At 34.0% G+C, this 13949-nt stretch overlaps 1 protein-coding gene and 1 long non-coding RNA gene across 2 annotated transcripts in view; one reads left to right on the plus strand and one right to left on the minus strand.

The window, feature by feature from the left end:
* LOC150104604 (uncharacterized) overlaps positions 1-13949 on the minus strand; it is a 341285-nt gene that overhangs the window by 197184 nt on the left and 130152 nt on the right. The window lies entirely within an intron of this gene.
* Positions 5271-13949, plus strand: part of LOC150104606 (homeobox protein six1-like) — an 81099-nt gene continuing 72420 nt past the window's right edge. The window contains exon 1 of the mRNA XM_090395219.1: positions 5271-6297. Coding sequence (XP_090251345.1) covers positions 5657-6297 — 641 coding nt within the window. The 5' untranslated portion in view covers positions 5271-5656. The remainder of the gene's footprint in view (positions 6298-13949) is intronic.

A 13949-nucleotide genomic window follows, 5' to 3' on the forward strand; every position in this document is an offset into this window, starting at 1 on the left:
TTGAGACAAACAAAATGGTGAAAAGATGATGGCAGCGAATCAACTATCCTGAAATGTATGTGAACAAAAAGTATAATTTCTGAGTTGTCTAAAGAAAAACACCCGGGTTACAAGCAGTAATAAGTAATGTAAGCCATAAAAGTGAAATTGAAATCCAGAAACAAATTAAATGCAGATTGAATAATAAGCCTATTCGGTTAGATGAACTGTAGATCTGTAAGCTCCTTCATGACGTTAAACTTTACAAAAATGAGTATTTGCCATAAACGGAGCTGATCTTTTAAGTCAGATACCTTTTGCCGTGATCAATAACAGCTTCATTTATGACATTCCCCCCCCCCCCCCCCCCCATCGACACAGCACACAACAGGTTGCAAAATCTATAGAAAATCAGTGTCATGTATGTATGAGGATGTAAAATAGGAAATCTCGATAAGTTTGGAGATGAACCGTGTACGGATGTTGATCAACAGAAGGCTAATGTTCTTTACAGCGTTAGAACAAAGTAGAGAAATGATGGTCGTCCGTTTAGCAGAGTATTGCCTATGAAAATAAAGAGTCATAAAGAAAAAAAACATCTATAGTTTTTTACTAAAATAAAGAAGTAAAGAAAAGTAGTGCATCGCAAAGTGAAGCCTTTTGGCTTCACTTCGGCGATGCAAAATTATATATAAATTAAGTGGATATTAAATCCAACATCATTTCAAAGCCGAATACAGAAACTATAAAAGTTTCGTGCAAATTTGACCAGAGAACTTTCGAGAATACACTCGCCGCCATACTACAAGTTGCCCTAGCCTAACCTTATAGGAAGCGAATATACGGGAGCATTGAGAGTACGTGCTTCCTATAAGGTTCGGCTAGGACAACTCGTAGTATGGCGGCGAGTGTATTCCCGCAAACTCTCTCGTCAATTTTTGCACGAAACTTTTATAGTTTCTGTATTCGGCTTTGAAATGATGTCGGATTTAATATCAGCTTAGTTTATATAATCTATAGTTTATGAGAGATATTCAATTCTGGATAGCATCGCTCATGCTTAGGGTAGTTTATGGTGCATCACTTCAAATGCGAAAGGTGTTCTAAGGTTGGGAGAATTGAGGATTTATATAGTGCTTTGAGTTGTACAGGAGGGAAGGTAGGGTTATGACTGGAAATGAACACCTAGGGTGTTGGAGGTAAGGAATATGAAAGATTTGTGGCAGGAAAGGTTTAGAGATGTGGATCAACCACGAAGAGAAATTTGACTTTCTCTGTTGATCCAGGTTTTATCAAAAAGTATGGGAAAGTAAAGAGAGTTTCTCTCGACTGCGTTTGGTGGCATTAAAGTTTGCCCTCATCGTACTGGAGAAAAGAAAAGAAGTAGTGTTTAAGGCAAATGGTTTTGGAAGATCTTGAAGCTTAATTGAGAAGAGATCATTTTCAATTGTAGATTATTATCTTAATTATCTCATTTTGTGCTAAAAGCACACAACTCCCTTTATTTTTCGTTGTAGTGCTTGGATATAATATCTGTTATTTTTCCGGAAAGCATTTCTCGTGGTTAGTATTTGCTTCAGACATCAAGTAGTCCTTTGCTAGTGCAAGGAAAATAACTACACTTCTATGAATATTGCACGCCATTTATAGGCTATCCTATTATTATAGATTATTAGACAGGAAGTAAATCTTGATAAATTTCAGCTGTAATGGATCAAGTTTTGTGCTGCGAGAAATCTTTTGTTTCTGTATCTCTGTTAATCTCCGGAGGATAGCGTTACAAAGAGTGTAAGCTGAGAACATTTTATTTCTTCCCGGTGGAGATTAAACTGACACCTCATTCTCCAAAAGTTAGACAGGGCTTAAAAGGCCTCGCCCATTCCTTGTAAGGGAATAAAATACGCTAGTCGATTTCTTTATGTTTTATTTATTTCTTCCATAGGACTGCAAGCCATTGGACATAATTTCATTGCATTAATAAATATAGAAATTGTCTGGATATAAGGACCGTAGAAAGTTAGCCTTTAATAGCATTTTTTTATTATTATTTTATTTATTCATTTATTACCTTTGATATTGATAGGCATCATTGTATTAACTGAGGAGCCGACCTAGCTCACTCGGTATAAGCAACGTCCTTTATTTTGAAAGACATGAGTTCGAGTCCTGTATGACGCAAAGAACTTTATATGGACTTTTCAGCTGAAGGTGAAACCACAAGTCTCATCAGAAAGCAGCAGGGTTTTTCCTCCCGGAAACCGGTTTTGCATTCCACAAAACAGAGAAATCGGCCAGAAGAATACAAACCGTTTACAGACATAATACACTTGACTGTTTTGCTGTAATATATTTGGTCATAATTTCAAATAGTCCGTAGCTTCGTCTTACTCGATTTTGTCGAGTAAGACGAAGTCACAAGTAACGTTCTTGCCCTCCTGGAAGAAACGCAGGTTTTAATCCTGCAGCCGAGAAAAATCGGTCCTAGAGCGCGCGCACGCACGCACGCACGCACGCACACACACACACACACACACACACACACACACACACACACACACACACACACACACACACACACACACACACACACACACACAAAACATACAATAAGGTACTACTTGCGATTAGGAACATGAGATGGAGATGATTGTCTGCCTTATTATCTTCTTACCTGGAATAGTTCAAGGTTACACGAGATGGGTGCACTTTCGATCCAAGTGCACTTATCAAATATCTATTTCCATTATATATAAGACAGCAATTACTGTGCTTTGAAACTTAAAAAAAATTTCTGAAGTGGTCGAGGGTTTAAGAAATTAGAATGCAGTCAAAGTGACAGTGCTACACTACACTGCACTATCAGTTCTATACTTCCAACCGAAAGATAAATATCGTCTTTGTGACTGCGCTACGAAGGCACGGTTTCGAGCTCGTTTGAAATAGTTTAAAAAATTGCAAAACTATTTGCTAGTTTGTTTATTTTCTATGCAGATGTATTCATTCCTTTAGATAAGATTCGTGCATCATGTTGAAGTCTTTTAAACTCTTTTCTTCGTAATTAGGAACTCTTTGATAAAACAGCACGAATTTATCCTGAATACTGTACAATGTTATTCGTATGCGAGGAACTATTAGCACATGTGAAACCGATAATTAACGAATATAAAATGTATTTCTTTTTACTAGTCTTCTTTTGTACAAATGATGTGACTTTCCATTTCTGGCAATGAGATTGGAGTAATTATACAGTAGGAATATTAGGTGGGTCAGGAAAACTTGTTTATTTTCATACCTACAGACAGATGCGAACTGTCAGAAGTGGGGGTGACGGATAACTACATGGCGACAGATAACGACACCTAATTACAATGAGAGTCTCTCTTTCTCCCTAACAAGCACCTTCCTTTATAGATAATACGCATGTAAACTGGATAGCAGAATGAAAATAAGATTATCTTGAAACTCAACCCCTTATAATTGCATTCGCCTACAGATTCGTGCTTCCTCGTGCGGCTATCTTATTGCTTTGCCCGCTTCGTATCAGTACATATCTCAGCTGCTTTCTTGATAAGGAGTTCGGGTAATCCTACGTTATTTCTTTTAAACTCTTAGGGATGTGGAATCAATTCTAATTTCGATTACAAGACCAGCATACGAATTATGCAATTTCTCTCTTCTTTCCGCCCCTCTTCGATGTGCTGACAAATGAGCAGCTATTATGATGAAAATGTTACATTCTGATTCAGCAACATCAATGATCTCTGAAAAAAAAAAAAAAAAAAAAAAACATACCTCCCCCCCCACCCCAAAAAACATTTTTTCGTTGATTTTTTGATATTAATAAATTCACTGGAAAAATATTCATATAAATGCCTTCGGATAAAAAAAAATAAATGTATAGTTTTTATTATTTTTTAAATATAATTCCAATATAAAATAATCCGCGTAGAAATTTAGAACAGAAACTAAAGGAGGAAATCTTGAATCTACTATTGGATGTTATGCCGAAGTCAAAATTTAACGAATTCCTTGCGGCATCATCTAATCATGCGCCTCCTATAGGTGAAATGCCGAGAACATCGAAACAAAAACATACGGTGTTAAGGAGAAGAAGCTAATGAATTTCCTTATGTTTAAAAAGCTTCCATCTGTAGACATTTGTTCAACACATTTTCCCTAATCTTCACTTTCTACTGATATTCTCCCTGTTAAATTTGTCCGCCAGGTGGACAAACTTTTTTTTTTCTTTTTTTTTTTTTCCCTGCTTATTCTCTAATTACGTCACTGTATGCAAGGCTACAATCAGTTTGTAGATAATAATTCAGTGGTTCTTTGGTAACTTTGTAACTTTGGTAAAAACTTAACTTCTTATGAAACCATACCTATTTGTTAAATAAACTTATTTCATTAGAAGAAATGCAAACACGATGTCATCTTCCTTTTTTTTTTTTTAAATAAGTTTCGAAGCTGTATTAAATTAACCACAGATTTTTTTTTTTTTCTGGTTTGCCGTTTTGTTAATCATAACAATTTCCGAACTTCTTCATTATCAAAGCACAGTTGTTTCAGCAAATGTTTAACTCCGTTATTATTTTACCACGAGATCGACTTGGAATTTAATTAAAATTCAATCTTATCATTCTCGACAATCGAAATCAAAAATTATTTCAAAAAAATGCAAATCGGGTTTTAGTCCGGACTTTATTGCTGGCATCATTTAAAGTTTCAGTGTAAGAAACTGCGTCCTTCAGGTATTTAAACTGAATTTATTACAGCTTCCGTGTGGCCTAAGAACAATAGAACTACTTGTACAGAAGATAGGACTCACCTCTTTCTGTTCTGCTATAATTATCCATTGACGAGTTCATTCTTTTTCGCTATCAATATGCAACAGTAAGGGGGGGGGGGGTGAAACAACAGAAAACTGATATCACGCCTTTCTCAGCACGTGTCTATTCATCGTGCCACCTTTCATCCGTTTTTCGCAGCCTTCTACATTATTACCACCCCCGTATTGCTATTATTCCCAGGAAAGTTTTACAGCATTCGATTATCGGGACTGTCTAGTCGTATGGGCTGGAAAGAATGGAGGCGTGACCTCCGCTTTGATTGGCAGAGTTGTTATGGAAACGTTGCCTTCCTGGCAGGAGTCAGTGTTGAGTTAGCGGCGATAGTCGCGAGAAACCGGCCAATAGCGTGCCTCAAATGGGCCATTACTGGCGCTTACGAAATTGCAATGTCACAATGAATCACGGCTTGCAGCGGTGGTGTGTGCGTGTGTGTGTGTGTTCTCGGTACACGGCGCACGGACAACTGAATCCGATCCCTTTCCATTCCCCTACAGATTGCCCGGTTGACAGTAATGGTGTAAGCGAGACGCCAAGAGAGCCTCTCGGATTCCGAAAAGTAGACTTGCCGGCGCCGATATCCAGTGTCGGGAGGGTGATATTCGGGGCCAAGTTTTGAAAGTTACCCTCGTTTTTCTCTCAGTCTCTCTCTCTCTCTCTCTCTCTCTCTCTCTTTCTTTCCTTCTATCTCTCCCTCCCTCATCTTCTTCTCCTCCTCTGCTTTCTCTCTCTCTCTCTCTTCCCACGTGTTCCCTTAGGCCTTCCTCTAAAGTTTTAACCCTAGAGACGGAAAGTGCTCACATATATTAGGTTGCCTGTGCCGAGCCCCAATGATCGTAGGCCATATGACGGAAACAACGGCCGTGAACGTGCCTCCTACAACTTGCCCCAGTGTCAACCCTGCCTCTCCGACCCACATGCTTCCGTCATTTGGTTTCACCCAGGAACAAGTCGCGTGCGTGTGTGAGGTGCTGCAGCAATCGGGAAATATCGAGAGGCTAGGACGGTTTTTGTGGTCGCTGCCCGCGTGTGAACACCTTCAAAAGAACGAGAGTGTGCTGAAGGCCAAGGCTTTGGTAGCTTTTCATCGCGGAAACTTTAAGGAACTCTATCGCATCTTGGAAAGTCACAATTTCTCTCCCGTCTCCCATCCGAAATTGCAGGCCTTGTGGCTTAAGGCCCATTACATCGAGGCCGAGAGGCTTCGCGGTCGACCTCTCGGTGCCGTAGGCAAGTATCGCATTAGGCGGAAGTTTCCGCTTCCCCGGACGATCTGGGACGGCGAGGAGACAAGTTACTGCTTCAAAGAGAAGTCGAGGAACATTCTGAGGGAATGGTACGCACACAACCCGTATCCGTCACCGCGGGAAAAGCGGGAGTTGGCGGAGACCACAGGACTAACGACGACCCAAGTTAGCAACTGGTTCAAGAACCGCCGACAGCGGGACAGGGCGGCAGAGGCAAAAGACAGGTAAGTTCAAGCCTGGGTGGGGTTATTTGTATTTTATCGAAAACATTTCTCCCTCCTCCCTAAGTTGCTTTGTTATACATAAACGGTGCTGTGCTTCACTCTCATCACCAAATCATTGTGATGTGGTTTAATATTCGTGATAGAATAGTGCTTCTACCTGTCACATCGAATCGGTGACTAAATCTCACGCATATTTAATTATAGGTTCTTCCCATTAAAAAAAAAAGTTTACGTCAGCTCACAACTATCTTTCTAGAGGACTTTTCTTGAACAACAGCAGTTATTTCCTGTTAGAGATTCTGATATCTTTGTGTTTGCTATAATACATTCATACTATAGACAGTCTAGGAGAGCAGGAAATAATCCAGGAAATATATGGTAATATATCGTTTTCATAGAAAACGCTATATTACCATAACCACAGTAGTATGAATTCTACTTTGAATCAGTGGCGAGTGTATTTCGACAACAAATCCCTGGTTGAAAAATTACTTGAAGATAGCATAAAGATCTTCTTAGATGATTTCAGTGATGGCAACCAAATGATATTTACTTCTTCATTCCTTATCAATTTACTTTTTTTTTTTTTTTTGTTGGTCTTGTTGCAGGTAGCGTTACTGTGATTTTTAAAAAGATCTCAGAACAACACAACTTATAAAAGGAACAATGAGAGTCACAGAACACATTTACAGTTTTATATAATTGCGATATTTAAAATAAAAAAAAGAATGAAAATAATTGTTCAGTAAACTGAAGCAAAAACTAATTTCTGTCTAGATTTTAAATATCTAACTCGATATTTTCATCATGCGATTATTATTATTTAATAATTATCATTTTTTTCTGATTGCACTGAAAAAATATTTGTGTAAGTTGTAAGGAACGGCATATCGGTTCTTATTAATACTTCATAGTACTAATTTGGTTAAGGATTAAGTTTTCTGCTCGAACACAGTCTGCAATTTTTGGATAAATATAAATTTAAATTAAAGAAAATCGCTGGACAGGGTAACTTGTATTTTGAGGTAGAAGTCATTGGATTAATAGAAACATTATATTGGTTAAGTGTCCTTTCCAATAAATAATATTCATATTTAATGTGAGCTTAAACTACTGTAAATCTTGCCCCGCATAGCGAGAACTCTCTTATACTACTATTTAAAAAAAATAAATAATAATAAAATAAATAAATAAATATGTCTCAAATTCTCGAATTGTGGCCAAATAACACCAGACTTGAATATTGTATTCGTGATTGTCCTCTGTTACGATAGACTCACTAAAAATGTTATTTTTAATCACGAGGAAGTCTAACCACCGTTAATAACATGATGTTCGTATAGTTAGGCCTAACGACTTTCTGGATGTCCCAAACGCAGTAGCAACACAGATTAAGCCAAGTAACACCACTTATTGAACAAAATTCTAACAGTGCTGAATACTAAACATAAGAAAGACATTTTTACTTTTAAGATTATCGAATAAAGTACGTAATTGGTCGATTTCACGAGCAATCTGGAGTATCTTTATTTAGTGGCAAATGAAGAATCGATATGTATAAAATAGCTACAACACTTACTAAAAGTAAAAGCTATAAAGGTCCATAATATCAATGAGTAGGTGAATTCAGTTTGAGTTAATATCACTTTTGAAATTACCATCACGATATCCATATATATATATATATATATATATATCCATATCCATATATATATATATATATATATATATCCATATCCATATATATATCCATATATATATATATATATATATATATATATATCCATATCCATATATATATCCATATATATATATATATATATATATATATATATATATATATATATATATATATATATCCATATATATATATATATATCCATATATATATTCATATATATATATATATATATATCCATATATATATATATATATATATATCCATATATATATATATATATATATCCATATATATATATATATATATATATCCATATATATATATATATATCCATATATATATTCATATATATATATATATATATCCATATATATATATATATATTCATATATATATATATATATATCCATATATATATATATATATCCATATATATATTCATATATATATATATATATCCATATATATATATATATATCCATATATATATATATATATATCCATATATATATATATATAGAGAGAGAGAGAGAGATTTTTGTTTACTCTTAAATTTTTAGTTAACATTTCTGTTATCATTGTCACTTGTATTTCGTTATTTACGACAGTCTATTCCACAGTAAGCTGTGCATAGTTTTCAAGATTTCCCTCAGGATTCCTCTTATACATTCCATATGTGAATGAAGTTGCTTGCTGCATATAAAACAACTCAGAGATTAAATGAAGTATCACTTTACTATAGCACAAAATCGCAGTGGAGGAAATAATCGGCAAAGTAAAAGAGGAAGAGAAAGTTTTAATTATTTCTTTTTCAGTAGAAAATGCAGTAACTTAACGTATTTTTTTAAAATTAAAGTATTATTGTTATAATACTTTATAACAATAATAATACTTTATAATAATAATATTATTGTTTTTAAAATTAAAGTATTGGTTAAGTGTCCTTTCGCGTGATAAATATTCACTCGACCCAGTTGCATTAACTTTGGTAATTTATAATAATTATTACACTTACAAATAAAATAAATTTATCAGGAAAAAATAAGTAAAACGATGTATTTATGTTTATTTTTAACTTTTTTTAAATAAAACAATTATTTTAATGTGATGTGACAGGAGGAAGGTAGTCAATTAGTATGTTACAATTTAGTGACATATTCATATTTAATAATATTCATATTATTAAATATGAATATCATTTTCCAAAAATAATAACATTTAAAGGTGATCTAAGTCAAAAATGTAGTTCGCATTATATAACACCAAAAACTGTTAGCCTGATATGCATTAGTGTTAATACCATCCGTGGGCTAATAAGGGTTAGATAATCCGATCTACGTTGTAGAGAACAAACATGGAACTTGCCTTCATTCAAGGTACCGGTCTCAGACCAGGTGATGTAAATACATCTACTACCTAAAGACATTCACAAAACATCCATGCACTCGGTTAGATTCATGTTCACAATCGGTTGGTTGGAGAGGGGGCATTTATGACTTTATCCATAATGGCTATTACACATTAGAAGTATAAAATATTTATTATTATATACTTTTTTTGTGATCTAAAGTCAGTTTTAATATCCGCTGGGTAGTTTAGGGACTGTTGATGAGTTTTGAAAAATATCATTGGATTTTTTTAACTATTATCTTCTCTCTCTCTCTCTCTCTCTCTCTCGCTCTCTCTTTCTCTATGTGTCTAACGTATAGTTAGTTCTATACATAGGCACAGAGAAATGATAAACTTGCTTCTGCATGACAAAAACATAAATAAAAAAAATAAAAAAAACTAAACTTGTTCCGGAATGAAATCATAACCGATTTTGAAAGGTAAATGGAATTTTATCGAACTTATACTAAGAAAGCCGTCTACAAATAAAACATACACTGAATTACTGCGTGAAACCATTATTATCATTCAGTTAGGTGGCAATTTTATATTCGACCAATTTAATATTTGTTTGACTACGTTAAGCAATATTACCAACGATCATCTAAACGACGTTTAGAAAGTTTTTTTTTTTTTTTTTTTTTGGCTAGATGGGTGAAGCAAGAATGCTTTTCATATTCCCCGTTATCTGTAGAAGAAAATGTGTGGATAAGGTGTTATTGAGCTATAAGCTATGTCATGGCGTAGTAACGGCAATAGCCGAGCCTCAGTTAAAACTTCGTTGGCTACAGGCATTGCTATCTGTTAGTCTCTGGAACAACTTTTTTTCATATTCGTTTAGAAAGTTGCTACTTTATTACGCATTCTAAATGAATAATATGATTGAAATATAATGGTGTAATATTTCACCTCTTTTTAAATATATAAAAAAATCTTAATTCAAAATCTAAATATCTATTTTCAACTTTTAATTTAAATGATTATTATAAAAATGCAAATAAAATACATAAAAATAATTTAAATAATTAATTTTCGATTGAATACTTGAGAGCAATTTTTGATAATAACAGTCACAGGGTGATGTGATTATTGCTTTTTAAATCTTTTTTGTGTAAAATCCATTAAAGTTTGAATTAATAAAACAAGATCTACTTACGTAAATAGAAAATTCGACTTTTACATTGATGCAAGTGTAATGGTGAAAACCAACGTTTTTTTTTTTTTTTTCTTATAAGAAAAAATAAAAATTCCATGAAAAATTATTACACGACATGCAGCTAAAATATTTAAGCATTCGAAAAAATTTGACTTAGAGGTCCACTTGAATCGAGCTGTGTAGTTTGAACCAGCTTGAAAATAAGTTTAATGCCAGAGAAGTATCCTGTATTTACTAAATTTCATAGGCATAACCGATTATGCCATGACATGTGTTATGATTTAGGTTTTTTTCAACTGAGAAAGAAAGAAACTATAGGTCATTTTTCATGTGAATTTTCATCGCTAGATTCATGTATAGGGAAAGTATTAAGTTCCGTGTTAATCCTCAAACTTAAATTATCTCATAGAGCTAACAATGGCTCTACGAGACAATTTAAGTACCATCCCAAAGTTACATCTTTGGGATGGTACTTAAACTGGATCATATAACTGAGATATAACTGGATCATCCATGTTATTGTTTTTTTCTTAGTCAAAAACAATATCATTTTACACACTGACATTCCTATTTTCTTTGTGAGTTATCGTTTCAGAATAAAAATGATTTAATATCACTCCAATACAACACAGCCATGAACCAACTAGAGCTATTCTGCAGTAAAACATATCACCACTTCGCTTAAGTGCAGAAAAATGTCAAAGGTTAGGTAGGACCGTGCCTTGAGTATGTGTAGGAGTGAGATAGATAAAACGTGCACTGAATACCTGTTCTTAAATGGAAAGATATGAGTTCAGACAAAAATAAACAGCTAAAATATTCGCCTCTTTTTAATGTATTCCATTCCCTCCTAAGATTTAATTCTCTCGTCTGTTTCAAATAATTAAATTTTTACATAAATTTAAAGTCGAAGATATAGAAAGCTTGTGAATTCAAGTTTCATTTAGAAAATTAATTAATTCTCTAAATGATTAAATTAACACCTAATTTATAGAATTAGGTGTTAATTAATTAATACCTAATGATTGCAGAAATAACAAGGTGCGTATGTTGTTTTTAGAAAAAATAATTTATTATCTGTTTAAAAAGGTTAAAAAAGTAGTTAGAGGTATCGAGAATTATGACTGAAATGTTTAAAAAAAATTATGATAAGTATCTTTTGGAAGCTAGATCCATTTGGTGCAAAGTATTTTGAAAAAAAAAAAAATTTAATAACCTACTAATAAGCATTTGAAATTTTTCTGAGATATGTACGGCTATCTATTAACATTTCGTATATGTGCGATTAACGACCAATATACTGTTAACACACATGTCGAATTAATCGGTAATCAAGTTCATTTTTCCGATTAAAAAAAAAAAAGTCTTAACCAAATATTTTGATAATGAAAACCACCGTTTAAGCCTGAAACTTCCAAATATCTTTATGAAAGCTGAATAAGTAAAGTAAAATATAAAGTATTTTCAAGAAAACCCGAAACATAAGATTTACAGTACCGTCTTCAGATTTTTTGGTAAGTTTTATATATTACTATCAGGAAGAACTAAGCATTTTCCCGGTCAGAATTTTCGATATAGTTTAGAGTTTTCTCAATTCCTTCCTTCAATTTTCATTACAATTGTATTTGACATAGCGGCTTTCATAATTAACTTGAAACTCGTGCCTTTATCATCTGATGAGTCTAATTTCTAAAATAGTCTACAACATAATAGCCCAATAAAAGCGATCAAATCATTATAAGATACATTTATAGGATGTAAATGTTTATTAGGGCGATCATAGCAAATTATTTCTCGAGCTAGTGATCTCCTAAGACTATTTAAATCTTCTTAGTTTAAGTATAAAATACCATCGAAGACTGCCATATTGAATGTCATTTTCGTTCCACTAAATTACGAATTCAGAAGCACCGTCAAGAGAAGTAAGACACACTGAGGTTTCTTATCCTCGTCCCCTTTAAAACGAACTAAAAATAAACTTAACAAAAAAAGCTTACTTTTACAACGCTTAATCATGTAACTTTGTACCTTAAGTTTCAAACGCAAGTGTGACACCTTATTTATTTTATTTCCAGACTTACTACCAAAGTCTCGGTATATACACCTTGGGGTCAATGGAATTTAAATATTTGGATTTCTTCCAGATATTTCCAACATCTACCTTGAGTCAGCACCCCACTGTCTCTAAATTACTTCGATATGTAGGTCTCGCTGCACAACACTGTGCTGCATAAGCTTAATGTGGTTGCTCTTCGCAATTAAGTTAATTAGAATTAGTTGGACACCATCTGAAATTACTGAGAACGTAAAGGATTAATTTAGCGGTTAAAACAGTGAACAATAAGTTAGGTGTTATCGATATACTTCATTTCTTCTGAAGAATGTTATTTAATTAAAAAAAAAAAACTGAATATCACCCCATTTTAAGGAATACCATATTACATTAGCGTAAATAAAAAAATACTAATACATAAAAAAGGAAAGATGGATCTAAAATTCAAGAAGACATTACCCGCATTGATATGAAATTTAGAATTCCATTTTACAAATGGTTAAGGATATGGCAAAAGTGATTTCTGTGAAAAGGAGACAATTCCAAAATCATTTACTATGAAACATTAAAGATGATTAATTTCGGATGATACTAATACAGCAGTAATGTTTTTCACAAGGGGAGTATATATAAGTATGCATTTTTAGTGCCATCTACTACTATAAAGTTGCTAAAGTTTATAAAGATTTATAAAAAATAACGTACACTATTAAGCTGGGTGTAATAAAGTTTAATGATTCAGAAATCCTCCTCTATAGATGAAAAACATTGTGATTGTTATCTTACACCAAACAACGAACAGTATATCTTCAAATGACATTTTAAAATATGGATGCTGTTGTAAGGCGACTGAGAAGAAGTTAATGTTTGATTAATAATACCCTTGGAGGGTAATGGATGGCAATGCTATAGCCAATGAAGTCCTAACTGAGGCTCAGCTATTGCTGTTACCCCTCTGCCATGATCAGAGCTTTAATAGCTCAATAACACCTTATCCCTACACTGTCCTCTACAGATAACGGGGAAGATGAAAATTCGCCCCTATAAGCCAATCCTTATAAGGACTGTTATGTTATAAGGCTGCAGAGATGTAATTCACTCTGCTAGTTTTAAGTAGTCCGCGCGGTTAGCCTAGTGGCTGTGCGCTTCGCAACCATATGCCTCGGGAAGGAGAGTTTCGATTTCCGAAATGTCTAAGTTCGATTCCCGTCGGAGACGTGAGGAGATGAAGGACCTTCCTCAGCCATAGCCAAGTTAGCCGGTCTTGGGCGTGGACAGCAGGGTTTTTTCCCCAGTTCATCGTGGGGTTTTTCATCCTGAAAACCGGACCTGTGAACACACAGGATACAGTCATATGATATATAGACGAAGAC

The sequence above is a fragment of the Typopeltis vanoorti genome, chromosome 7, assembly GCF_054136105.1.
Source record: "Typopeltis vanoorti isolate ZY-2024b chromosome 7, IOZ_Tvanoo_1.0, whole genome shotgun sequence".
Taxonomy (NCBI): domain Eukaryota; kingdom Metazoa; phylum Arthropoda; class Arachnida; order Uropygi; family Thelyphonidae; genus Typopeltis; species Typopeltis vanoorti.